At 57.6% G+C, this 27577-nt stretch overlaps 1 protein-coding gene across 1 annotated transcript in view; it reads right to left on the reverse strand.

The window, feature by feature from the left end:
- Window positions 1–460: 460 nt before the first annotated feature.
- PDE2A (phosphodiesterase 2A) overlaps window positions 461–27577 on the reverse strand; it is a gene marked incomplete at both ends in the record, with an annotated part of 64475 nt that continues 37358 nt past the window's right edge. The window contains 29 exons of the mRNA XM_080363736.1: window positions 461–683; window positions 1096–1202; window positions 1347–1385; window positions 1465–1577; window positions 1736–1835; window positions 1933–2007; window positions 2235–2282; window positions 2383–2470; window positions 2554–2676; window positions 2766–2836; window positions 2925–3047; window positions 3239–3316; window positions 3562–3674; window positions 4909–5086; window positions 5157–5235; window positions 5321–5384; window positions 7346–7385; window positions 7477–7588; window positions 7909–8039; window positions 8140–8208; window positions 8295–8336; window positions 8453–8527; window positions 9717–9769; window positions 9862–10021; window positions 10104–10163; window positions 10254–10309; window positions 13072–13181; window positions 15577–15665; window positions 16995–17084. Of these exons, the coding sequence (XP_080219862.1) occupies window positions 461–683; window positions 1096–1202; window positions 1347–1385; window positions 1465–1577; window positions 1736–1835; window positions 1933–2007; window positions 2235–2282; window positions 2383–2470; window positions 2554–2676; window positions 2766–2836; window positions 2925–3047; window positions 3239–3316; window positions 3562–3674; window positions 4909–5086; window positions 5157–5235; window positions 5321–5384; window positions 7346–7385; window positions 7477–7588; window positions 7909–8039; window positions 8140–8208; window positions 8295–8336; window positions 8453–8527; window positions 9717–9769; window positions 9862–10021; window positions 10104–10163; window positions 10254–10309; window positions 13072–13181; window positions 15577–15665; window positions 16995–17084 (2709 nt within the window). The remainder of the gene's footprint in view (window positions 684–1095; window positions 1203–1346; window positions 1386–1464; window positions 1578–1735; window positions 1836–1932; window positions 2008–2234; window positions 2283–2382; window positions 2471–2553; window positions 2677–2765; window positions 2837–2924; window positions 3048–3238; window positions 3317–3561; window positions 3675–4908; window positions 5087–5156; window positions 5236–5320; window positions 5385–7345; window positions 7386–7476; window positions 7589–7908; window positions 8040–8139; window positions 8209–8294; window positions 8337–8452; window positions 8528–9716; window positions 9770–9861; window positions 10022–10103; window positions 10164–10253; window positions 10310–13071; window positions 13182–15576; window positions 15666–16994; window positions 17085–27577) is intronic.

Below are 27577 nucleotides of genomic sequence, written 5' to 3' on the forward strand. Positions count from 1 at the left end.
CATGTGTAGCCCTTGGAGGGGACATGGCTCTGTCCTCAGATGTCCCTACCCCCCTCCCACAGTGTCATGTCCCGCTTTGAGGTCCATGGGGACGCCCCCGTGACCTGAAGCCCACCCACCACCACCCTACGCTGTCCCACCACCCCATTTCAGGAGGTGCTTTAACCACTGAGGACATTGTCCCCATTGTCACCTCGTGGGGACGGGACCTGCAGCCTTAAGGCAATTTAAAGCCACCCCCCAGCCCCCCATCCCCACGGTGTCCCCCACAGTGTCCCCCGGCCACTGAGGGGACTCCAGGGACCACCAGGGTAGAGGGGCCAGTCACCCACTGGTGGGGAAGGACCTCACCATGGCGGCCCAGAGTCACCAATGTCCCCCCAAACCTCCTCCTCATGGGCTGGAGGATGAGGGTTGGGGACACTCCTGTCCCTCAGCTCCCCCTGAGTCACACCCCTTGTCACTCAGCCCCCGCCTCGGGCTGCCCCCCCTCGGGCTCCAGGCAACCGTTGAGTTGGGGGTCGGGAACTTGGGGGTCATATTCTTCATCCAGAAAGTCCAGGGAGTTGTTACTGGGCAAGCCCCGGATGGTGAACTTGTGGGACACCTTGGTCCACTGCTCCCGGTTACTGGCCACCCGCTCATAGAGTTCCGCTGCCTTGGGGAACAGGTCCTGCAGCAACCTGGGGGGGACACAACCCGTCAGCATGGGGCTGAACCCCCCTGAGATGCCTCCAACCTCCTCAGATGTCTCCAACCCCCATGAGATGCCTCCAACCCCCTGAGATGCCTTCAACCTCCCTGAGGTGCCTTCAACCCCCCTGAGATGCCTTCAACCCCCCTGAGATGCCTTCAACTCTCTGAGAAGCCTTCAACTCCTGGAGATGCCTCTAACCCCCCTGAGATGCCTCCAGCCCCCTAAGATGTCTCTAAACGCCTGAGATCTCTCCAACTCCACTGCCCCCATCCCCGTTGCTTGGAAACCACCCCAAACATCTACAAGACCTCCATCCCATCACCCTCATGGCCAAAAGAGGGTGGGGGGTGATGGGAAAGGTTCCCCCCCACCCTGGTGCCAGCCCTGGGTGGCCTCACTTGTAGATGGGCATGGCGATGTGCTCCATGAAGCTGATCTGCAGCTCAGGGATGTAGGCTTTCTCCCGGTCCATCATCTCCAGTGGCCGGTTGCCCATGGCTTTCTCCTGCAGAGGTGACAATGAAGACGTCAATACCGGTGGCCATCCTCTCCCCATTCCCAGCCATGATGTCCACCCACACCCACCTCATCCCAGCCCCTCTTGGTTCTTGCCAAGAGCGTTGGCCAAACCCAACTGGGTGCCACCTACCAGGTCACCTTGGGAGAAGAACTCCTTGTAGATCAGCTCCTGCAAGGGACAGGCTATCAGCAATGGGGTGGGGACATCCTTGACCTTCAAGGGGTCACGTCCATGGTGTGACACTCACCGCGATCTTCCTGGTGGTCTTCCAGCCCTTGGTCTGGTCGGAGAGGTCGCAGGAGGTCATGAGCAGGCAGAGCAGGAGGCTGTGGTGCTGTTTGTTCTTGGGGTCATACCCAACTGTCATGTGGGTGATGGGTGTTGGGGTCATGGGGGGGACTCGTCAAGGAGTCTCCACAACCCCCATCATCCCCTACATGGGGACTTGGGGGACCTTCTGTGCCACCTCCCAAGCATTGGTGGGATGAGTTCCCACCACACCAGCTCAGGAGCTTCACCTTCTGCCATCTTCTGGAGGTCCTTGAAGATGCGGAGATGGTGGGCCAGGTCGGTGGCCAAGATGATGTCCCTCATCAGGTCCAACATGCGCTGATAGTCCTGCAGGACCAGGCGAGGTGGCTGGTGTCACCACCTCCACGCCCCTGCCATCCCGTGGGGGTGACACGAGGGGGTGGTACCAAAGCTGGGGACCCACCTTGCGGGAGAAGTGGTCGAAGATGTTGCAACCTTGGCTGTTGAGGATGGCGATGGCCTGGGCGAAGTGATGTCTCTGCAGAAGAATGTCAGGGGTTGGAAGGGATTGGAAAGGGGTTGGAAAGCTCATCCAGTCCAACCCCCCCACCAGAGCAGGAACACCCAGATGAGGTTACACAGGAAGGTGTCCAGGCGGGTTGGAATGTCTGCAGAGAAGGAGACTCCACAACCTCCCTGGGCAGCCTGGGCCAGGCTCCGTCACACCATGGGGTGGCTTTTTTTTGGGGTGGGGGGAGATCTTACCTCCATGACGGAACCTTCTGAGCTGTACAATGCGGCCAGGACTGATTTCTACAAGGCAGAACGTTCAGAATCATGGAGTTACAGGGGTGATGACCCCTCCAAAGCCACCCCTGTCTCCACCGCTGTCACCACGCGCGTCCCAACTCACCGAGGCCACCTGGAAGGAGTTATTGGTGCCCCTGTGGTCCAGGTCATGGCACATGCAGGAGATGAAGAGGGCGAAGATCTCAATGTCTCTGCAAAAGCAAGAAGGAGGGAAACTGAGGCAGGTGGGAGGGCGGGGAGAGCCCCCAGTTGGGGACAAGGGACAGGGACTCACTCCAGGTAGTTGACGAGCTCCAGGTTCTTGTAGAGCAGGTAGCAGAAGTGGGAGACGGAGAAGGCGTGCATCCAGTTGTGGTACGGGGGGTCGCGGTAGCCCTTCTTCACCATCAGGCAGAACCTGGCAGGAGACAGGCGAGGACAGCAGGTGACAAGGGTGTCACCGCCCTCTCAGTATCCCCCAGGTGGCCATGGGGACAAGGGACCCACCGGGTGAGCGTCTGCCGGTCCATCTTGTAGGTGTTGATGAAGTTCATGTCCTGCAGCATGCTGAGGATGGCCTGCGGAGGGGACAAATAGGGGGCAGGGGGTGACAATGACAGCAAGGAGGGGATGGTGGCAGCTGGGGACAGTCCCCGTGTCCCTTACCATGGAGGTGTCGTCCTCGGGCAGCGAGCGGGGGGTGTAGGTGAAGTTGGCGAAGTTGGGGTCGATGGTGGCCACGGGCTGGATGCCCTCGCTCAGCAGCTTGGTGTACTCATCGTCCGACACCTGCGGGAGCCGGTGTCCCCGAGCTGTCCCTAAGCTGTCCCCAAGCCATCCCCTGGGCCACAACAGCCCCAGCAAGCGCAGAGACCCCCAGGGTTCTCACTGCCACCCCCAAATGCCACCACCACGGGGTGGAGTGTGGTGGCACTGCGCTGGCAGTGGGTGTCCCAGCTCGTGTCCCCGTGTCACCTCACCTTCATGTGGTACATCATCATCTCGTTGGCCAGGTGGCTGCGGTACTGCGCCTCATTCACCTTCTTGTACAGCAATGACTGCAGGTGGGAGAGGGGGGGACAGGGGTGTTGGGGGGGGATAGACCCCCCATAATCCCCCCAACACCCCAGGAGGTCCCTGGTCCTCATCCCACCCCATCCCATCTCATCCCGTCCGACCCCATCCCATTGCCACCACCACGTGTCCCCAAGGAACTGGAGCCACACACATGTCCCAGCTCTAGGACAGAGCAAGGGGACCTCCCTCATTCCCCCCCAATTTTGGGGTCCCTCCTGGGCCATACGTGGGCAATGCTGATGCCGCAGTAGATGGAGAAGGCGGTGGCCAAGTCCTCGTCGAACTTGCTGAACCAGGGACCGTTGATCTTGTTGACCAGCTCGGCCACCCCGATGACCTCTGGGGACAGAGAGGGGGACACACAATCAGGCCCTCGTGCTGGGGGCAGGATCGTGCCACTACACTGGGGACAGTGTCTGTGGGGGGACAGGATCGTGCCCAGGGACAACGCTGTGCCCACAAGCTGGGGACAGGATCGCGCCCATGTACTAGGGATGGGGACAGTGCTGTGCCTGTGTGTTGGGGACAGGATTGTGCCTGTGTGTTGGGGACAGGATGATGCCCAAGCACCAGGGATGGGGACAGTGATGCATCCATGTGCTGGGGACAGGATTGTGCCCATGCACTGGGGACAGGATCATGTCCCTGCACTGGGGACAGTGTGGTGTCTGTCTCTGTGGGGACAAGATCGTGCCCATGTGGTGGGGACAGGATTGTGCACACACCTTGGGGACAGTGCTGTGTGTATCTGCGGGGGACAGGACCACACTCAGGGACAGCGCTGTGTCCATGTGCTGGGCACAGGGTTGTACCCACGTTATGGGGACAGGATTGTGCCTGTGTGTTGGGGACAGGATGATGCCCAAGCACCAGGGATGGGGACAGTGATGCATCCATGTATTGGGGACAGGATTGTGCCTGTGTGTTGGGGACAGGATGATGCCCAAGCACCAGGGATGGGGACTGCGATGCATCCATGTATTGGGGACAGGATTGTGCCCATGTGTTGGGGACAGGATCATGCTCATGTGCTGAGGACAGGATCATGCCCACATGTTGGGGACAGGATGGTACCCAAGTACCAGGGATGAGGACAGTGCTGTGCCTGTGGACAGGGGACAAGGTTGTGCCCATATTCTGGGGACAAGATTGTGCCCATATTCTGGGGACAGCGCTGTGCTCATGTGCAGGGGACAGGACTGTGCCCCTGTGCGGGGGACAGGATCACGCCTGTGTTTTGGGGACAGGATCGTGCCCACATTCTGGGGACAGCACTGTGGCGGTGTGATAGGGGACACAATTGTGCTCATGTGTTGGGGACAGGATAGTGCCTGTGCATTGGTGATGGGGACAGCTCTGCACCCATGCACTGGGGACAGGATAGTGCCCACATTCCGGGAACAGCGCTGTGTCCACATCCTAGGGATAGGATTGTGCCCCTGTGCCAGGGACATCACCACACCCACCATCTGGTGACAATGTGCTGCGCAACCACGCCAGGACACCAAACCCTCCCCATGCAGGGTGATGTTTCCATGTCCCCCGTGTCCCCCGTGTCCCCGTGTCCCCGCACCCTGGCTCTCGTTCTTGATGGGGAAGCAGAGGATGTTGCGGGTGCGGAAGCCTGTGCTGTCGTCCACGCCGCGGTAGAAGAGCGGGTGCGAGTAGGCGTCCTTGATGTTGAGGATCTTCCCAGTGGTGGCCACGTGCCCGGCGATGCCCTGGTCCGCCGGGATGCGGATCTCGTAGCTCTGCGGTCATTGTCACCTGTCACCACCGCGGTCACCCCCCGCGACACCGTCCCCTTGTCCCCGCGCTCACCTCGTCGTCCACCACGCCGCCGTCAAACACTTTGGCCACCAGCTCGTGGCTCAGTCGGTCCAGCAGGAACACGGAGCATCTGCAAGAGACGCGGCGGCCGCTGGTACCCACGGGGGTCCCACCCGTGTCACCGCGTCGCCCCCCATCGGGTGGCGGTCACTCACATCTCGGCGTTGCTGAGGTTTCGCGCCTCTGTGATGATCTCCTGGAGCAGGACGGAGACGTCGTCTGTGGGGGGGGACATGGTCAGGGAGCCCCCCGGGAGGTGCGATGAGAGGGGGGGACACGGCAGAGACACGGGGGACAGAGGCTGCACTGAGCATGGGGCACGTGTGTGCATGCATGTGTGCAAACCTGTGCGTGTGTGTGCATAGTGAAGCGTGACGCAGCCTGTGCATGCGAGCAGCAGCGTATGCAATGCAGCAGGATGCTGGTGTGTAGCACGAACTGCAGCCATGCGGGGGTGCATGTGTGTGTGCTTGCAGCCATGCATGTGCTCCTGCAGAAGCACGTGTGTGTGCAGCTCCGTGCACATGTGCATGCGTCGGCGTGTGCATGCACAGCAGAGTGTGGGTGTGCAGCTGTGCGTGTGCATGCAGCAGTGTGTATGCAGCAGTGTACACACGCACATTTGTAAGTGCATGCAGTGCTCTGTGCTCATGCAATGTGTGAGCATGCATGTGCAGGCATGCAGCAACACGTGTGCATGCAGCAGTGCGTGCATGCAGCAGTGCGTGCAAGCGTGCAGCTCTGTGTGCATGCAGCAGTGTGTGCATGCAGCAGTGTACACATGCACATTTGTAAGTGCATGCAGCGCTCTGTGCTCATGCAATGTGTGAGCATGCATGTGTGTGCATGCATGCAGCAGCACGTGTCCATGCAGCAGTGCGTGCATGCAGCAGTGCGTCCAAGCGTGCAGCTCTGTGTGCATGCAGCAGTGTGTGCATGCAGCAGTGTGTATGCAGCAGTGTACACACGCACATTTGTAAGTGCATGCAGTGCTCTGTACTCATGCAATGTGTGAGCATGCATGTGTGCGCATGCAGCAGCACGTGTCCATGCAGCAGTGCGTGCATGCAGCAGCGCGTGCATGCAAACACATTTATAAGTGCACACAGTGCTCTGTGCTCATGCGATGTGCACGCACACATACATGCAGCCGTGAATGTATGCATGCAGCTCTGTGTGCGCATCAATGCGTGACCCTGCAGCTGTGTGTGCATGTAGCTCTCTGTGTGTGTGCAGCAGTGCATGTCCGTGTCGCGGCGCATGCATGCAGCGCTACATGTGTGCACACACACTTACAAGTGCATGCAGCACTCTGTGCTCATGCAGTGTGCGCACACGCATGCATGAAGCAGTGCAAACATGCATACAGCAGTGCATGCATGTACAGCTGTGTGTGCATGCAGCGGCGTGTGTGCAGCAGCATGTGTGCATGCAGCAGTGCATGCGTGCAGCAGCACGTATGTGCATACACACTTCTAAGTGCACACTGCGCCCTGTGCTTGTGCAACATGCACACACCCGTGCATGCATGCAGCAGTGAGTCCATGCAGCAGTGTGTGCATGCACACATATTTACAAATGCACACAGTGCTCTATGCTCCTGCAACGTGCACGCACACACGCATGCATGCAGCAGTACAGGTCTGCATGCAGCTGTGTGCGCACCAATGCATGTGCCTACAGCAGTAGGCGTGCATGCAGATCTCTGCGTGCGTGTGCAGCAGTGCATGTCCATGCAGCAGTGCATGCACACAGCACTACATGCATGCATGCGCATTTCCAAGCACACACAGCCCTCTGTGCTCATGCAACTTGTGCACACGCATGCATGAAGCAGTGCAAGCGTGCATGCAGCAATGTGTGCATGCAGCAGTGTGCACGCAGCAGTGCATACGCAGCAGTGCATGCGTGCAGCAGCACGTGTGTGCATGCACATATCTATGCATGCAGCGCTCTGTGCTTGTGCAACATGCACGCGCATGTGCGTGCAGCAGTTTGCGCATGTGCGGCATGACACCTGCACACACCCATTTCCAACCATGTGCTCTGTCCCTGCTCATGTCCCCACTCCTGCCATCACCCCCCAGGACTGGCAGCATAGGGGACACCCCCCCCACCCCGCCAGGGGACAGGGGACCCTGGTGCCACCACCCCCTGGGGGTTCCACCCCTTGCACCTACCCAAGTGTGTGAAGAGGTTCTTGGCCACCTGCAGCAGGGCCTGGTCGGGGACAAAAGGGGACACCCCGTCAGCGAGCGGCGTGACGCGGGGACACTCACACACACGCGTGTGACACTCGTGTGACACCCACCTGACACTCGCACTTGAGCTTCTGCTCCTTCTGGAAGGCCAAGGTGCTGGTGAGCACCGTGGACGTGTAGCAGAAGCAGTGCTGGATCTTGCGCTCGTCCGCCTCTGTGTAGCTGCCAGCGAGGAAGGGGGGACAGTCCCCATGGCCGTGGGGACACACACACACCCCCTTCAGTCCCCTGTCCCCACTGGTCCCCATGCCACATCTGTTCCCCCCTTTCCACCAAGATGATGCTCCATGGCTATGATGATGCTCCACAATGATGATGATGCTCCACAATGATGATGATGCTCTACCATGATGATGATGCTCCACCATGATGAGGATGCTCCACCACCCCCAAAACCGTCCCCATCCCAGGGGGTTTGGTGACAAGGTGAGGGCCCGATTCTGTCCCTCCCCACCCCAAAAATACAACCAGGTGCTACTTACCTGTCCCCGCTCAGCTTGTTGAAGGCGCAGGCCAACGCCACCACCTGGGAGGTGGCCCGGCTGATGACGGGGACGCAGAGCATGGAGGTGACCTCGCAGCCCAACATGCTACTCAGCTGCTTGTGCTCCTCCTGTTTTGAGATGGGGACACACACATGATGTGACGTCCCACCTCTCCCCACGCCAAGGGACACTTTTGGGGGTGACAACCATGTCCCCAAGGTGTCCCACCTCGCTGATGTCCTTCAAGGTGATGGATTTCTTGTCCTCCACCACCTGGCCCAGGCGCCCGAAGGTGAGCTGTGGGTAGAGGGGACAGGTGACACTGCTGTCCCCTCCCTGCTTGTGTCCCCTCTCCCTCGCTGTGCCACCCCCTCCCCGCTCACCGAGAAGCTGATCTCCTCCTCCAGGACACGGTCCCCCACCACCTAGAGGATATACAGGGGGACAAGGGACAAAGAGGTGACATGGGGTGGTGGCCAAGCCCTGGGGGGGCACACAGGGACTCGCTGTCCCCACGGGGGACAATCCTGGTGACACCCACCTGGCAGAAGAGCTGGTGGTTGTCCTCAGAGACCAGCAGGAGGCAGCAGCTGAGCGACTGGGTCTCCTGCTTCAGCTGGGGAGGGGACATAGAGGTGGTCAGTGTCCCCAAATTGTCCCCAACGCGCTCTCAGGGCAGGATCCGACCCCTCCCTGTGGCCAGGGCACCCACACAGAGCCAGGTGTCCCCCCTAAAAAGCCTCTTCCCTGGGGCTGATCACGTTCACTCTGGTCCCTACTGATGGTGAGGGCAAGGCTGTTCACTCTGGACCCTACTGAGGGCTGTGTACAGGGCACTAGAGGGAACCCTTAGGTTCTCTCTTGGAGTTCCTGTGCTTAGGGTGGCACTGTTAACTCTGGAGACTATTGATGGTTGTGACAAAGCTGTTTACTCTGGTCCCTACTGATGGCTGTGCAGCTGATGCCTGAGACATTTCTTTGCCTTGGGGGGATTTTCTTGCTTTGGAGCCAAAATGAGGGTCTCTTGGGGCGAGCGGGGGCTGGGTGTTTAGTGTCCCCAAACTGTCCCCAACTCCCTGTGGGGTGTGGCCCCTCCTCATGCCCAGGGCACCCACACAAGCCACATAGAGCCAAATGTCCCCTAAAACCTCTTCCCTGGGGCTGATCATGTTCACTCTGGTCCCTACTGATGGTGAGGGTAGGGCTGTTCACTCTGGACCCTACTGAGGACTGTGTACAGGATACTAGAGAGGAACTCGTAGGTTCTCTTGGCGTTTCTGTGGTTAGGGTGACACCGTTAACTCTGGAGACTACTGATGGTTGTGACAAAGCTGTTTACTCTGGCCCCTACTGATGGCTGCGCAGTCGATGCTTGAGACGTTTCTTTGTCTTGGGGGATCTCCCCTTTTTTTGGAAACAAAACGCGGGTCCCTGGAGGTGAGGGGGAGCCAGGGGGATGGTTAGTGTCCCCTAAATGTCCCCAGTCCTCCCCCCAAGGCAAGATCCGGCCTCTCCTCTGTCTCCCCGTGCCCAGGGCACCCACACAGAGCCAGGTGTCCCCCCCAGAACTTCTTCCCTGTGGCTTGATACAGTTCACTCTGGAGACTATTGATGGTCATGACAAAGCTGTTCACTCTGGTCCCTACTGATGGTCATGACAAAGCTGTTCACTCTGGTCCCTACTGATGACCACGTAACTAATGCTCGATACTCTTCTCTGCCTTGGGGGGATTTTACCTTTTTTTGGAAATAAAACAAGGGTCCCTGGACATGGGGGGGGACTGGGGGGTGGTGTCACTACTCACATAGTTGATGACCTTAAGCTGGAGCGAAGCGGCGTCCAGGTCATACAATTCACCTGCGCGAGGGGCGAGAGCGCCGGGAGGGGCTCAGCACCCCAATTCTCCCCTCCCCGCGTGTGTCCCCCCGTGTCCCACCCCCCGGCCTCACCGCAGAGCTGCAGGATCTTGCAGTCCAGGGGGGTGTAGCCACTGTCGGGCACCTTCTCGGGCTTGGCCAAGGAGTTTTGGGAGGAGCTGGTGGAGAGGCTGACCTGGGGCCAGGGCTGCAGCTTCTGCAGGGCTTGCAGGCGCCGGAACGCCACCAGGGTCTGCGGCGGTGGCACGTGAGGGACAAGGGACAACGGGGTTGGGGACGGGGGGCAACAGGTCCCTGGGCTGCGGGTGACTCACGTGTCTCTCCAGCGCGCGCAGGTTCTGCTCGTCCGGGTCGCTCAGCTGGCCGCAGTGAACCTGGTGGGGATGGAGGGTGTGGGGTGAGGACCCTGGTGTCCGGGGAGTGTCACCGTCCTCCCAAAGCCCGGCCCGTGTCCCCGCGCTCACCAGGATGACGCAGATCACGGTCCCGCTGTCCTTGTCCACCAGTGGGATGATGAGCACTGAGAGGGGAGAGGGATGGTCCCCACTGGGCACCAGGGGCAGCCTGGGGTTTGTGTCCCCACCCTGTCCCCATGTGTCACCCACCTAGATGTCCTCCTATCCATCCATCCCTCCTTCTTTCCATCCATCCATCCATCCATCCATCCATCCATCCATCCATCCATCCACAGATTCACAGGAGGTTTTGGGTTGAAGGACCTTCCCAGCTACCCCAGTGCCACCCCTGCCATGAGCAGGGACATCTTCACCAGCTCAGGTTGCTCAGAGCCCCGTCCAGCCTGGCCTGGGATGTCTCCAGGGATGGTTCATCCACCACCTCCCTGGCCAGCCTGGGCTTTCATCCATCCATCCACCCATCCATCCCTCCATTCATCCATCCCTCCATCCATCCATCCCTCCATCCATCCATCCCTCCATCCATCCACCTCCCTGCCTCCTTGTCCCCCAGGCACCCATCCGTTCCCTCACCCATCCGTCCTGCTTCCACCCACCTGTACGTGCACCCATCTCCCACCCACCCACCTGCACGCGATCTTCACCTGCCCACTTCCCCACCCATCCACCCATCAGCCCACCCACACACCTACCAGCTCCCCCACCCACCCATTGACTCTCACACCTATCTACCCACCCATCTACCCACCCATCGACCAACTCTCCCATCCATCCACCAACCTACCCACCCACCAACTCTCACACTCCTCAACCCACCCATCTACCTACCCACACATCTGCCCACCCACCCATCCATCCATCCACCCATCCACCTATTGACTCTCACATATATATGCCCATCCACACACCCACCCATCTATCTACCCACCCACCCATCCCATCCATCCATATACCCATCCCTCTACCGGCTCTCCCATCTACCCACCCATCCATCCACCCACCTACCAACCCAACCACCCATCCATCCACTCACTCATCCATTCACCCACCCATCTACCAACTCTCCCATCCATCCATCCATCCATCCCTCCTTCCCTCCCTCCCTCCATCCATCCATCCACCCAGCCACCCACCCATCCATCTATCCACCCAACTACCAACTCTTCCATCCTCCCCTCCATTCACCCAACCACTCACCCACTGACCTACCCACCCACCAACACTCACACTACTCTACCCACCCATCCATCTACCCACCCACCCATCTACCAACTCTCCTATCCATCCCTCCATCCATCCATTCATGCCTCCATCCATCCTTCTATCCACCCAGCCATCCCTTCATCTATCCTATCCATCCTTCCATCCATCCTTCCATGCCTCCATCCATCCATCCATCCTTCTATCCATTCTTCCATCCATCCATCCTCCCATCCCTCTATCCAACCCTCCATCCATCTCTTCATCCATCCTTCCATCCCTCCATCCATCCACCCACTGACCGACTCACCCACCAACACTCACACATCTACCCACCCATCTACCAAACCTCCTATCCATCCCTCCATCCATCCATTCATCCATCCTTCTATCCACCCAGCCATCCCTCCATCTATCCTTCTATCCATCCTTCCATGCCTCTATCCATCCATCCATCCCTCCATCTATCCTTCTATCCATTCTTCCATCCATCCATCCTTCCATGCCTCTATCCATCCATCCATCCATCTCTCCATCCATCTTTCCATCCTTCCATCCCTCTACCCAACCCTCCATCCAACCCTCCCTCCCTCCATCCATCTCTTCATCCATTCATCCATCCCTCCATCCTTCCCTCTGTCTCTCCATCCATCCCTCCACCCCTCCCTCCATCCTTCCATCCCTCCATCCATCCACCCACTGACCGACCCACCCACCAACACTCACACTCATCTACCCGCCCATCCATCTACCCACCCACCCATCTACCAAACCTCCTATCCATCCCTCCATCCATCCATTCATCCATCCTTCTATCCATCCAGCCATCCCTCCATCTATCCTTCTATCCATCCTTCCATGCCTCTATCTATCCATCCATCCCTCCATCTATCCTTCTATCCATTCTTCCATCCATCCATCCTTCCATGCTTCTATCCATCCATCCATCCCTCCATCCATCTTTCCATCCTTTCATCCCTCTATCCAACCCTCCATCCCTCCCTCCATCCATCTCTTCATCCATCCATCCATCCCTCCATCCCTCCATCCCCATATCCATCCCTCCATCCTTCCCTCTGTCTCTCCATCCATCCCTCCACCCCTCCCTCCATCCTTCCATCCCTCCCTCCATCCACCCACTGACCAACCCACCCACCAACACTCACACTCATCTACCCGCCCATCCATCAACCCACCCACCCATCTACCAAACCTCCTATCCATCCCTCCATCCATCCATTCATCCCTCCATCCAACCTTCTATCCACCCAGCCATCTCTCCATCTATCCTTCTATCCATCCTTCCATGCCTCTATCCATCCATCCATCCATCCCTCCATCTATCCTTCTATCCATTCTTCCATCCATCTATCCTTCCATACCTCTATCCATCCCTCCATCCATCTTTCCATCCTTCCATCCCTCTATCCAACCCTCCATCCCTCCCTCCATCCATCTCTTAATCCATCCCTCCATCCTTCCATCCCCATATCCATCCCTCCATCCTTCCCTCTGTCTCTCCCTCCATCCTTCCATCCCTCCATCCATCCACCCACTGACCGACCCACCCACCAACACTCACACTCATCTACCCACCCATCCATCAACCCACCCCATCATCTCTCAACCCTCCCACCCACCCCCACCCTGTCCCCCCCAGCCCCACCTTGCGTGCCGGGTGCCAGGGGTGCTGCCAGTGTCCCCAGCTGCTGGGCGGGGGGCTCGGCGGGGGGCAGCCCCCCACACTGCACCCGCTGCTGCCTGCGCACCGCGTCCCTGTCGGGATGGACACCCTGAGCCACCGCCCGCGGGGACACCACTGCCCCCCCAGCAGGGACACTCCCCAGCAGGGACACCCCCCGGACAGGGGACCTGTATGTTTGGGGAGGGGACAGGCCACCAGGACTGCACAGCACATGTGAGCGTGTGTGTCCCTTGCACACACACAGTGCCTGTGCACGTGTGTCACCCTATGCACACGTGTGTCCCTGTGCATGTGTGTGACCCCTGCACAGGCACAGCACCGTGCTCATGTGTGTCCCTGTGCACGTGTCCCTGTGCACATGCACAGCACCGTGCACACGTGTGTCCCTGTGCACACGTGTGTGCTTTGCACACGTGTCTGTGTGCACACGTGTGTATCTTGCACATGCACAGTACAATGCACACGTGTGTGTCCCCGTGCATGTCTCTGTGTCCCTGTGCACGTGTCCCTGTGCACACGTGTGTGTCTTGCACATGCACAGCACTGTGCACATGTGTGTGTCCCTGTGCATGTCTGAGTGTCCCTGTGCACACGTGTGTCCCTTGCACATACACAGCACTGTGCACACGTGTGTGTCCCTGGGCATGTCTGAGTGTCCCTGTGCACATGTCCCTGTGCACACGTGTGTCACTTGCACATGCACAGCACTGTGCACACGTGTGTGTCCCTGGGCATGTCTGAGTGTCCCTGTGCATGCGTCCCTGTGCACACCTGTGTGTCTTGCACATGCACAGCACCATGCACACGTATGTGACCCTGTGCATGTGTGTGTATCTCTGTGCACGTGTGTGTGTGTCCCCTACACATGCACAGCACCATGCATGTGTGTCCCTGTGTATGTCTGTGTGTCCCTGTGCACGTGTCCCTGTGCATACAGGTGTGTCCCTGTGCACACGTGTGTCTTGCACATGCACAGCACTGTGCACACGTGTCCCGGTGTATGTCTATGTCCCTGTGCACTTGTGCCCCTGTGCACACGTGTGTCCCTTGCACACGCACAGCACCATGCACACGCGTGGATCCCTGTGCACGTCTCTGTGTCCCTGGGCACGTGTCCCTGTGCACACGTGTATCTTGCACATGCACAGCACCGTGCGCACATGTGTGTCCATGTGCATGCGTGTGTTCTTGCACACGTACAGCACCTCTGCACGTGTCCCTGCACGCACACAGTGCCTGTGCATGTGTGTCACCCTCTGCATGTGTGTCACCCTCTGCATGTGTTTCCCCGTGCACATGTGTTGTCCCTGTGCACGTGTGTGTGTCCCTGTGCACGTATCCCTGCACATGCACAGTGCCTGTGCACACGTGTGTCCCTGTGCACGCGTGTGTCCTTGCACATACATGGTAACTCTGCACGTGTCCCTTGCACACATGCAGCACCGGTGCATGTGTGTGTGTCCTTGTGCATGCCTGTGTGCCCCTCGCACATGCACAGCGCCTGTGCACGTGTGTCACCCTGTGCACACGTGTGTGTGTCCCTGTGTGTCCCCAGCGTCTCTGCACACGCGTGTTCCTGCACACACAGTGCGTGTGCATGCGTGTGTCACCTTGTGCATGCGTGCGTTGCTGTGCACACGTGTCCCTGCACATGCAGAGTGTGTCCTGCACACCCTGTGCCACACTGGTGACATCTCCTGGGGAGCTCCCTGCGGGTGGCTGTGGGGACACGGAGGGGACAGGGATGGGATGAGGATGAGGATGGAGATGGGATGGACACAGAATGATAATGGGGATGCGGACAAGGACAGAGAAGGGGACAGGGATGGGATGGGATGGGATGGGATGGGATGGGATGGGATGGGATGGGATGGGGGACAGGGATGAGGATGGGATGGGGGACAGGGATGGGATGGGATGGGATGGGATGGGAGGGGATGGGATGGGGGACAGGGATGAGGATGGGATGGGGGACAGGGATGAGGATGGGATGGGAGATGGTCACGGATGGGACGGGGACAGGAATGGGGACACAGATGGGGACAGGGATGAGGATGGAGACAGAGATGGGGAAAGAGTGAGGACAGGGATGAGGAAAATGAGGGGATGGGGACAGGAATTAGGACAGGGACGGGGACAGTGAGGGGACAGAGATAGGGACATAGATGGGGATGGAGACAGAGATGGGGAAAGAGTGAGGACAGGGATGGGGACAATGAGGGGACGAGGATGGGGACAGGGATGGGGATGGGGACAGGGATGAGGATGGGGACAGGGATGAGGATGGGGATGGGGACAGGGATGAGGATGGGGACAGGGATGAGGATGGGGACAGGGATGAGGATGGGGATGGGGACAGGGATGAGGATGGGGACAGGGATGAGGATGGGGACAGGGATGAGGATGGGGATGGGGACAGGGATGAGGATGGGGACGGGGACAGTGAGGGGTCAGGGCTGTGCTCACCTGAGTGTCCCCTCGGGTGGCAGCTCATGGGGAGGGTCGTCGCAGACCAGCCGGGTGTCCCCATCCCGCAGGTAGATGCAGACATGCTCCTGGGTATAATGGGCTGTGCTGTGGGACGGGGACCCCCACCCCGACCCCCACCCCGACCCCCACCCACCCCAGGCTCAGCCACACATGTATGTAAACACATGTACACAACCACGTGCATAACCACACATGTATGTAAACACATGTACATAGAAACCTGTGCACACCCACACCTGTGCATAAACACAGGTGCACACCTACACATGTACGTAAATACAGGTACATGAACACACGTATATAAACACATCTACACACACGTAAATACATGTGCACATCCACACACATATGTAAACACGTACATACCCACACACGTGTGCACCCACACACGTACATAAGCAAATGTGCACGCTCACACAGGTGCATAAATATATGTACGTACACATACAGCTACATAAACACATACACACTTACACATGTGCATAAACATGGGTACGTATGCACACATGTATGCAAACATGCGTGCACACGAACACACACACGCATGCACACGCACATACAGCCATGCACACATGTGCATGCACACCCATATATTTTGCACACCTGTGCGCACACACACCTGCACATGTGTGCATATGGACAGTGCACACGCTTGTACACACACATGAGCACCCAAGTGCACCCAACGTGCACCTGCTCACACACACGTGCACACGGGTGCGCACACCTGCACATCTGCACACACCTGCACACAGGTGCAAACACCTGCACACACGTGTGCACATCTGCACACAGCTGTGCACACATGTACGCACACCCCTGCACCTGGGGCCAGTACAAGCACCAGGGCCACCAGCATCCCAGGGTCACCAATGGCACCAGGGTGACCAGCAGCACAAGGGCCACCAGAATACCAGGGTCACCATGAGCACCAGGGCCACCAGCATCCCAGGGCCACCAGCATCCCAGGGCCACCACTGGCATGAGGGTGACCAGCAGCACAAGGGCCACCAGATCAGCAGTGTCACCATGAGCACCAGGGCCACCAGCATCCCAGGGCCATCATGAGCGTCAGGGTCACCACTACCACCCCAGGGCCACCACCAGCACCCCAGGGCCACCCCTGGCCCCAAGGCCACAAGGTCACCATGGGCCATGCAGCTCCTGGGTGACCCCTGAGTCCCAGCGACCGAAAGTCACCAAAGTCAAGCCAAAATCTTCAAACAGCAACCAGGGGACAGGTGACACGTGGCCCCTATAGGGGGAGGACACTGAGATGGGCTGGGGTGGGGGGGGTCAGCTCAATCAGCAGAGAATCCACCCCACAGGGTCCCCTCCAAACCCCCAGGGGGGGCCAGATTGTGCCCCACATCCCCCCACACACCCCCACGTACCACGGCGGGCAGCAGGGTGACGAGGGCATGGCGGAGGGTGTCCCGCAGGGAGGTGACCTCGATGACGGCCCCCAGGCTCAGCAGGGCGTCCTGGGGAGAAAGCAGAGCGGGGTCAATGGGGGGCACTGGGTGTACTGGGAGCACTGGGCGGGAGAGCCGGCCCGGGGGGGGTGGTACTGGGAGGGTGTCCCCGGGTTCTGCAGGATGGTGGCACTACCGTCACATTTGGGTATGTGTGCGCCCGCACAAGCCACATCGGCATCGGCACAAGTCACGTCGATGTCTGCATGAGCCACATTGGCGTCTGCACAAGCCACGACAACTGCACAAGCCATATAGACACCTGCACAAGCCACAACATCTGCATAAGCCATATAGACACCTGCACAAGCCATATAGACACCTGCACAAGCCACAACATCTGCACAAGCCATATAGACACCTGCACAAGCCATATAGATATCTGCATAAGCCACAACATCTGCATAAGCCATATAGACACCTGCACAAGCCATATAGACACCTGCACAAGCCACAACATCTGTACAAGCCACATAGACACCTGCACAAGCCACATAGACACCTGCACAAGCCACAACATCTGCACAAGCCACAACATCTGCACAAGCCATATAGACACCTGCACAAGCCACAACATCTGCACAAGCCATATAGACACCTGCACAAGCCATATAGATACCTGCACAAGCTACAACATCTGCATAAGCCATATAGACACCTGCACAAGCCATATAGACACCTGCACAAGCCACAACATCTGCACAAGCCATATAGACACCTGCACAAGCCATATAGATACCTGCACAAGCCACAACATCTGCATAAGCCATATAGACATCTGCACAAGCCATATAGACACCTGCACAAGCCACAACATCTGCACAAGCCATATAGACACCTGCACAAGCCACGGTGTCTGTACGAGCCACATTGACATCCACATGAGCCACGCTGACATCTGCACAAACCGCATCTACACGAGTCGCGTCGACACGTGCACAAGCCACATCAACATCTGCATGGGTCACAACATCTGCATGAGCCACAATGTCTGCATGAGCCACGTAAACATCTGCACAACTCATATAGACACCTGGACTAGCCACGATGTCTGTACAAGCCACATTGACATCCACATGAGCCACGCTGACATCTGCATGAGCCACATCGACATGGGCATGAGCCACGACATCCATATAAGCCACACTAACGTGTGCACAAACCACAACTGCATGAGCCACATCGACATCTGCACAAGCCACATTGACATCTGCACAAGCCACAACATCTGCAGGAGCCACACTCATGTCTGTCTGAGCCACATTAACACCTGCACAAGCCATGTCTGCACGAGCCACATCGACGTCTGTATGGGCCATGACAGCTGAACGAGCCACAATGATGCCTGTACAAGCCACATCAATGTCTGCATGAGCCATAACATCTGCATAAGCCACATCGACACCTGCACAAGCCACAATGGCTGCACAAGCCACACTGATGTCTGCATGAGCCGCATCAGCACCTGCATGAGCTGCAACACCTGCACAAGCCACATCAACATCTGCACAAGCCACAGCTGCGTGAGCCACATCAACATCTGCACAAGCCACATTGACATCTGCGCAAGCCACATTGCTGCCTGTAGGAGCCACAACATCTGCACGGGCCACATCAATATCTGCACGAGCCACAACATCTGCATGAGTCACATCGACATCTGCCCAAGCCACACTGATGCCTGCACAAGCCACATTAACACCTGCACAAGCCACAATGTCTGCAGGAGCCACACGGACATCTGCACGAGCCACACTGGCATCTGCACGAGCCACATCAACACCTGCGCTAGCCACACCGCCCCCAGTGCTAGCGAGGCCAGTGCCTGCACTAGCCACACCCGCATCTGCACTAGCCACACCAGGCTTGCACTAGTCATGTAAATACTTGCACGAGCCACGGCACCAACAATGCTAGCCATGTCCATGCCTGCACTAGCCACGCCAATACTGGCACTAGCCACGTCCTTGCCTGCACTAGCCACACCAACACTGGCACTAGCCATCTCCATACCTGTACTAGCCATGTCCTTGTTGGCACTAGCCATGTCAATGCCTGCACTAGCCACGCCAACACCAGCACTAGCCACATCCATGCCTGCACTAGCCATGCCAACACCAGCACTAGCCATGTCCATGCCTGCACTAACCACACCAACACTGGCACTAGCCATGTCCTTGTCTGCACTAGCCACGCCAACACCAGCACTAGCCATGTCCTTGTCTGCACTAGCCACGGCAACACCAGCACTAGCCATGTCCACACCTGCACTAGCCATGTCAGTGCCCACACTAGCCACGTCCTTGCCTGCACTAGCCACACCAACACTGGCACTAGCCATGTCCATGCCTGCACTAGCCATGCCAACACTGGCACTAGCCACGTCCATGCCTGCACTAGCCATGTCAGTGCCTGCACTAGCCATGTCAACACTGGCACTAGCCATGTCCATGCTTGCACTAGCCATGTCAGTGCCCACACTAGCCATGTCCTTGGCTGCACTAGCCACACCAGCACTGGCACTAGCCACGTCCATGCCTGCACTAGCCACATCCATCCCTGCACTAGCCATGTCAGTGCCTGCACTAGCCACACCACCCCCCACACTACAGAGCGAGCAGCAAATCTGGTGGCCCTGCCCTTAAATATTTGAGCCGGTGCCAGTTCCATTGCACTAATTACCAGGGGACCAGCCCGGTTCCATCCCCGCTCCCCACCCCACGGGGTGCACAGATGGGGGGACCCCCAGACCCCCACACTGTCCCCAAACCCCCCTCGAGGGGGCCCCCCGGGCAGGAAAATTCCTGCCGTTGCCCATAACCATAAATCAGCGGCCGGGCGGAGGAGCTGGATGAAGCATCTCGCAGGCGCCAAGAGCTCGTTGCAGGATTAACGACCCCGCGGAGGGACGAGGATGGAAAAAGTGGGGGGGACCCCATGACCCTGCCCCCCCGGCTCCATTCCTGCCTCCGGCCCTTGGATAACCACGATGTTTTATGGGAATAATTATTCCGTGTATGACGGGAACAGGCGGCGGCTCCGTGTCGGAGCCAGGATTTGCTCCCATCGCGTTGCTGAGCTCCATCAACACCCACAACCACCCCGGTGTCACCCGCTGGGGACCGTCCCCAACCCCCTGTGGGGACAATCGCAGCTGACGATGTGGTCCCAGTTGTTATTCCAACAGGGCTGCATCTCCAGTCACTTACTCACACTGGAGACACATGCACTGTAGAATACAGCCGGGCCTGGCGTGTCCGTCCTGCTGTCCCTTTGTCCCTCTGTCCCTCCACGGTGGCTCCAAGTCCCCATTGTGTGCGGGGGGGAGAGCCCGAGCGGGACCCCTGGGGTTGTTCAGAGCATCAAATGCCAGTGGCACGCTGGGCATGGGGACGGACAGATGGCAGCTGGACACGGGCGGTGGCTTTAATAGGGTCGGGAATGCGGGGCTGACCCTGGAGGGGGTGGAAAAAGCTAAAATAAACCACCCCCGGAGTTGAGGAGGGGGGTGGAGGCAGGTGGGGGGTATTCGCTGCATGGAGAGGTGAGGGGAGCGCGGCTGGCCTGGGTCCATCTCATCCCGCTTGTCCTGGTCATCCTGCTCAACCTCCTCAATCCACTTGTCCTGTGTATGCCATTTGTCCTGCTCATCCCACTTGTCCCATTCATCCCGCTCATCCTGTGTATCCCACTTGTCCTGCTCATCCCACACATCCCACTCATCCCAGTCATCCCACTCATCCCACTCATCCTGCTCAACCTGTGTATCCCACTTGTCCTGCCCATCCAACGGATCCCACTTGTCCCTGTCATCCCACTCAACCTGCTCTTCCCACTCATGTCCCACTCATCCCACTTGTCCCACTCACCCTGCTTGTCCTACTCATCCCACTCATCCAACGGATCCCACTTGTCCCCGTCATCCCACTCAACCTGCTCTTCCCACTCATGTCCCACTCATCCCACTTGTCCCACTCACCCTACTCATCCTGCTTGTCCTACTCATCCCACTCATCCAACGGATCCCACTTGTCCCCGTCATCTCACTCATCCTGCTCTTCCCACTCATGTCCCACTCATCCCACTTGTCCCACTCACCCTACTCATCTTGCTTGTCCTACTCGTCCCACTCATCCTGCTCATCCAACGGATCCCACTTGTCCCAATCATCCCACTTGTCCCACTCATCCCACTTGTCCCAGTCATCCTGTTCATCCTACTTGTCCCACACATCCTGCTCATCCTGTATATCCCATTTGTCCTGCTCATGCCACTTGTCCCACTCATCCCATTCATGTCCCATTCATCCTGCTCGTTCCACTCATTCAACTTGTCCCACTTATCCTGCTCATCCCCCTCATCCCACTTGTCCTGTTCATCCCGCTCATCCTGTTCATCCTACTTGTCCTACTCGTCTCATACATCCTGCTCCTCCTATATATTCCACTTGTCCCACTCATCCCGCTTATCTCACTTGTCCTGCTCATCCCACTAGTCCCACTTATCCCACTCATCCTACTTGTCCCACACATCTCCCTCATCCTGCTTGTCCTGCTCATCCCACTTATCCTGCTCATCCCATTCATCCTACTTGTCCCATTCATTCCACTCATGCCATTTATTCCCCTCATCCCGCTCATCCTACTTGTCCTGCTCGTCCCATACATCCTGCTCCTCCTGTATATTCCACTTGTCCCACTCATCCCCCTTATCCCACTTGTCCTGCTCATCCCACTAGTCCCACTTATCCCACTCATCCTGCTTGTCCTGCTCATCCCACTCATCCCTTTAACCTGCTCATCCACTCATCTTGTTCATCCTTCTCATCCTACTTATCCTGCTCATCCCATTCATCCTACTTGTCCCACTCACGCCATTTATCCCCCTCATCCCACTCATCCTGTTCATCCTACTTGTCCTACTCATCCCCCTCATCCCACTTGTCCTGCTCATCCCACTTATGCTGCTCACCCATTAATCCTACTTGTCCCACTCATCCTGCTTGTCCTGCTCACCCCATTTATCTTGTTCATCCCCCTCATCCCACTTGTGTCGCTCATCCCACTCATCCTGTTTGTCCCATTCATCCCACTTGTGTCACTCATCCCACTTGTCCTGTATATCCCACTTGTCCCACTCATCCTGTTCATCCCACTCATCCCACTTATCCCACTGCTCACCCTGCTTGTCCCACTCATCCCACTTACACTGCTCACCCAGCTTGTCCTGCTTGTCTCACTCATCCCATTTATCCCATTCATCCCAGTTATCCTGCTCATCCCACATTCTCCCACTTGTCCTGCTCACTCTGCTTCTCCTCTTTGTCCCACTCATCTCACTTATCCCGCTGGTCCCACTCATCCCATGTGTCCCACTGCTCACCCTGCCTGTCCCACTCATCCCACTTACACTGCTCACCCAGCTTGTCCTGCTTGTCTTACTCATCCCATTCATCCCATTTATCCCGTTCATCCCACTCACCCTGCTTGTCCCACTCACCCCGCTTGTCCTGCTCATCCCACTCATCCCACCTTGTCCCACTCATCCTGCTCACAGAATCCCAGAGTGTGAGGGGTTGGAAGGGCCCTGGAAAGCTCATCCAGTGCAATCCCCCCATGGAGCAGGAACACCCAGATGAGGTTACACAGGAAGGTGTCCTTGTCCTACTGTCACTTGTCACCCAGAAGAGCCTGGCTCCATCCTCCTGACACTCACCCTTTCCATATTGATCACCATGAACGATAACCATTAATTAACCATTAATCAACCAGTGCTGGCTCATGGTCACCCTGCTGTCCCCCAGCTCCCTTTCTCCTACACTGCTCGTCCCACTTGTCTACACAGTGCAGGGGGGACACAGCTGTCCCCGTATCCCCCCCAAATTCCTCCTGCTGATGGGGATCCCGGATGCCATGATGTCCCCGTCATTGCCAAGGAGGGGGGACATGGATGGGGGTGTCCCCCCCTTCACCAGCATCTTGGTGCCAGCAGGCTGGGATCCAGGCTGCATCCTTGCCAAGGAGCTCATTAAGGAGCTCATTAAGGGACTAATTAAGGGGCCAATTAACCTCTCAAAGGCGGGTGGAGCTTGTTTCACCATCCCCTGGGACGCTGGAGGTGGCAGCAAGAGGACAGGGACCCCCCCCCCAATTTGGGGGCTGCAGCTGGGGGGGCTCTCTGGATCCATCTGGGTGTCACTGAGGTTGTCACCAAGGTTGGGGACACTGGTTGTGCTACACTCCACACACACATTAGGAGAAAACACCCTCCCCCCCCCCCCGAAAAATTTCACCTTTTACATTCATTCATTTTGGAGCATCCCGGCCCCATGCAAGTGGGGTGTTTTTTATAGGGGGGGCCACCTGGGCAAGTGGAATTTGCACCAGCAAGAGCTTAAACCCAGCACTGGGCTTTGCTTTAACAAAGGGGAAACTGAGGCACGACCCGGGGTGGGGGGGGCTGAGGCACCCGAGACATCATTAAATTATTAATCCCAGCCCAGTTTTGCTGTAAAAAACCTGCAAGACTTCATAAATTATTGGAGCGCGGGGGCGTCCGTCTCCCCGGGGGGGGCTGATCTGCCTGGGAACGCGGGGGAAATGATCCCAATTAATTCTGTTTAACTAATTAATGAGCTACCCCCCCCTCCATCCGGACATCGCATCGTCTGGCCGACTTCACCCCGCCCCCCCCCCCCCCCGAAAAAAAAAGCCAAGCTTAAGGATCCCAATTAAATTAAATTCGGGTTCCTCGACCCCAAATTAAATTAATTAGAGCATTCCAGATGCTGAGTCTGCACATTTTCATACCCATCATCAACCCCCCCACCATGCGACTCGGGTTGCAAAGGGATGAGGATGCTTGAGAGCGCAAAGGGGGTTTGGGACCCCCCTCCCCCCATTACTACAATAATCACTTTGCCCTAAGGCGGGTGCAGCCGGGACCCCCCTCAGCCCCATGTCCTTTATTTTGAGGGGGGCTTTGCAGGTGTCAAGGACCCAGGAGCCCCCCCAGGAGCTACAAACACCCCCCCCCATAGCATCTCCCCGCCCGAGCATTTGCCGAACAATCTGGCGCTGTTAAAAATATCCCCGAGCTGTGATTCATCCGCCTCCGGCTGCGCCGACCCCCCCTGCCCCGCTCCCCTCCCCGGGGGGGCCCTCCCCGACACCCCCCCCTGGCCGCCGGTTAAATATAGCGCGGCCCCGGGGGGTGATGGATGGAGCAACGCGGGGCTGACAACGGGAAGGGGGAAAGACACGAGTGGGGAAACTGAGGCACGGAGCGGGGGCTCCTTAATGCGGCAGGAAAAAGCTGCGGTGCTAAGTGGGGAAACTGAGGCACGGTGCGGGGAAGCAGCTCCCAAAAGCAGCGGGAACACGCTGAAGTGGCAAGTGGGGAAACTGAGGCACGGAGCAAACACTCCTGAAAGCGGCAGGAAAACGATGTGGTGCCGAAGAGGGAAGTTGAGGCGGGGGAGTGATTCCTGAAAGCGGCAGGAAAATGGTGTGGTGACAAGTGGGGAAACTGAGGCACGAAGTGGCGACACCTTAATGCGTCGGGAATATAGTGCAGTGCTAAGTGGGGAAACTGAGGCACGGAGCAGCCACTCCTAAAGGCAGCAGGAAAACACTATAGTGCCCAGTGGGGAAACTGAGGCACGGAGCGGTGACTCCTGAAAGTGGCAGCAAAACGCTGCAGTGGCAAGTGGGGAAACTGAGGCACGAAGTGGTGACACCTTAATGCGTTGGGAATACAGTGCAGTGCTAAGTGGGGAAACTGAGGCACGGAGCAGCGGCTCTTGAGAGCAGCAGGAAAACCCTGTGGTGCTCAGTGGGGAAACTGAGGCAGGAAAGTGATTCCTGAAAGCAGCGGGAAAACGATGTGGTGACAAGTGGGGAAACTGAGGCACAGAACAATGACTCCCTAAAGCAGCAGGAAAACACTGCATGGCAAGTGGGGAAACTGAGGCACAAAGCTGCGACACCTTAATGTGTCAGGAAAGCAGTGCAGTGCTAAGTGGGGAAACTGAGGCACGGAGCAGGAAAGCGACTCCCAAAAGCAGCTGGATAAAGCTGCAATGCCAAGTGGGGAAACTGAGGCACGAAGCAGCAACTCCTGAAAGTGGCCGGAAAACACTGTGGTGTTGAGTGGGGAAACTGAGGCACGGAGCAGGGACCCCTTAAATCAGCAGGAAAACACTATAGCGCCCAGTGGGGAAACTGAGGCACATAGCGGTGACTCCTGAAAGTGGCAGCAAAACGCTGCAGTGGCAAGTGGGGAAACTGAGGCACGAAGTGGTGACACCTTAATGCGTTGGGAATACAGTGCAGTGCTAAGTGGGGAAACTGAGGCACGGAGCAGCGACTCTTGAGAGCAGCAGGAAAACCCTGTGGTGCTCAGTGGGGAAACTGAGGCGCAGAGTGGGGAAGCGACTCCCAAAAGCAGCAGGAAAATGATGCGGTGCCAAGGGGGGAAACTGAGGCACGAAGAGGGGAATCCTGAAAGCAGCAGGAAAATGCTGCGGTGCCAAGTGGGGAAACTGAGGCACGAAGTGGCGACACTTTAACACATCAGGAAAACAGTGCAGTGCTAAGTGGGGAAACTGAGGCACGGAGCAGCCACTCCTAAAAGTAGTGGAGAAACACTGCGGTGGTGAGTGGGGAAACTGAGGCAGGAAAGTGATTCCTGAAAGCAGTGGGAAAACGATGTGGTGACAAGTGGGGAAACTGAGGCACAGAACAATGACTCCCTAAAGCAGCAGGAAAACACTGCATGGCAAGTGGGGAAACTGAGGCACAAAGCTGCGACACCTTAACGCGTCAGGAAGACAGGGCAGCGCTAAGTGGGGAAACTGAGGCACAGAGCGGTGACTCCTGAAAGTGGCAGCAAAACGCTGCAGTGGCAAGTGGGGAAACTGAGGCATGAAGTGGCAACACCTTAGTGCATTGGGAATACAGTGCAGTGCTAAGTGGGGAAACTGAGGCACGGAGCAGGAAAGCGACTCCCAAAAGCAGCTGGATAAAGCTGCAATGCCAAGTGGGGAAACTGAGGCACGAAGCAGCCACTCCTGAAAGTGGCCGGAAAACACTGTGGTCTTGAGTGGGGAAACTGAGGCACGGAGCGGGGACTCCTTAACACAGCAGGAAATGCTGCGGTGCCAAGGGGGGAAACTGAGGCACGAAGTGGTGACACCTTAACACAGCAGGAAAACAGTGCAGTGGTAACTGGGGAAACTGAGGCACGGAGCATCGGCTCTTGAGAGCAGCAGGAAAACTCTGTGATGCTCAGTGGGGAAACTGAGGCAGGGAAATGATTCCTGAAAGCAGCAGGAAAACGATGCGGTGACGAGCGGGGAAACTGAGGCACGGAGCAGGGACCCCTTAAATCAGTAGGAAAACAGTGCAGTGCTACGTGGGGAAACTGAGGCACGGAGCGGTGACTCCCAAAGGCAGCAGGTCCCATTCTATATGTTCCCCCGGGAATCTATGGCAGCCAGGGGGGGATATGGAAGCAGCACACCCAGCGCTGGCCACGGTCCAGGACAGACAGACAGACAAGAGCCAGCAGCCCCGCCGGGAAGCCATCCATCCATCCACCGCTCCCAGCCCTGCCTGCCCTCCCAAATTACATTGCTTTAATTAAATCAGGCAGCAGAGAACCTGTAACCCGAGGTAGCTGCTTAATTAGCTCATCTGTTATCGGGGGGCTAATGAGCGCTAACGGGAAGGCGCTGGGACTGGGCTTGGGTGGGAAGGGCTGAGCTGGGTCCGGCGCATCCCCGCACCGACTTAATCTCGGCCTTAAGCAGAACGTGAGAGGCACAAGGAGCTGCTTAATCGCACCAGGATGAGCTGCTGGCTGCTCCTTAAACGGCGTTTTAAACCGATTTCGGGTGCTTTTGGTGTGTTAGCGGGTCCCAGCTGGGCGGGCTGCAGCACCATCGCAGTTGCGGGGAGCAGTGGCTTGTGCGGCATCGCCGTTTGCACAGGGCGGTTTGCACGGGGAATTTGCACAGGGAGATTGGCATGGGGCAGTTTGCATGGAGTATTTGCACAAGGCGGTTTGCACAGGGGATTTGCACTGGGCAGTTTGCACAGGGCCATTGGCACAGGGCGGTTTGCACGGGGAATTTGCACAAGGAGGCTGGCATGGGGCAGCTTGCGTGGAGTATTTGCACAAGGTGGTTTGCACAAGGTGGTTTGCACAAGGCAGTTTGCACAAGGCCGTTTGCACAGGCCACTTGCACAAGGCCGTTTGCACAGGCCGTTTGCACAAGGCAGTTTGCACAGGCCGTTTGCACAAGGCGGTTTGCACAAGGCGGTTTGCACAAGGCCGTTTGCACAAGGCCGTTTGCACAGGCCGTTTGCACAAGGCGTTTTGCACAAGGCGGTTTGCACAGGCCGTTTGCACAGGCCGTTTGCACAAGGCCGTTTGCACAAGGTGGTTGCACAAGGCGGTTTGCACAGGCCGTTTGCACAAGGCGGTTTGCACAAGGTGGT

This window comes from Nesoenas mayeri (assembly GCF_963082525.1).
Source record: "Nesoenas mayeri genome assembly, chromosome: 1".
Taxonomy (NCBI): Eukaryota; Metazoa; Chordata; class Aves; order Columbiformes; family Columbidae; genus Nesoenas; species Nesoenas mayeri.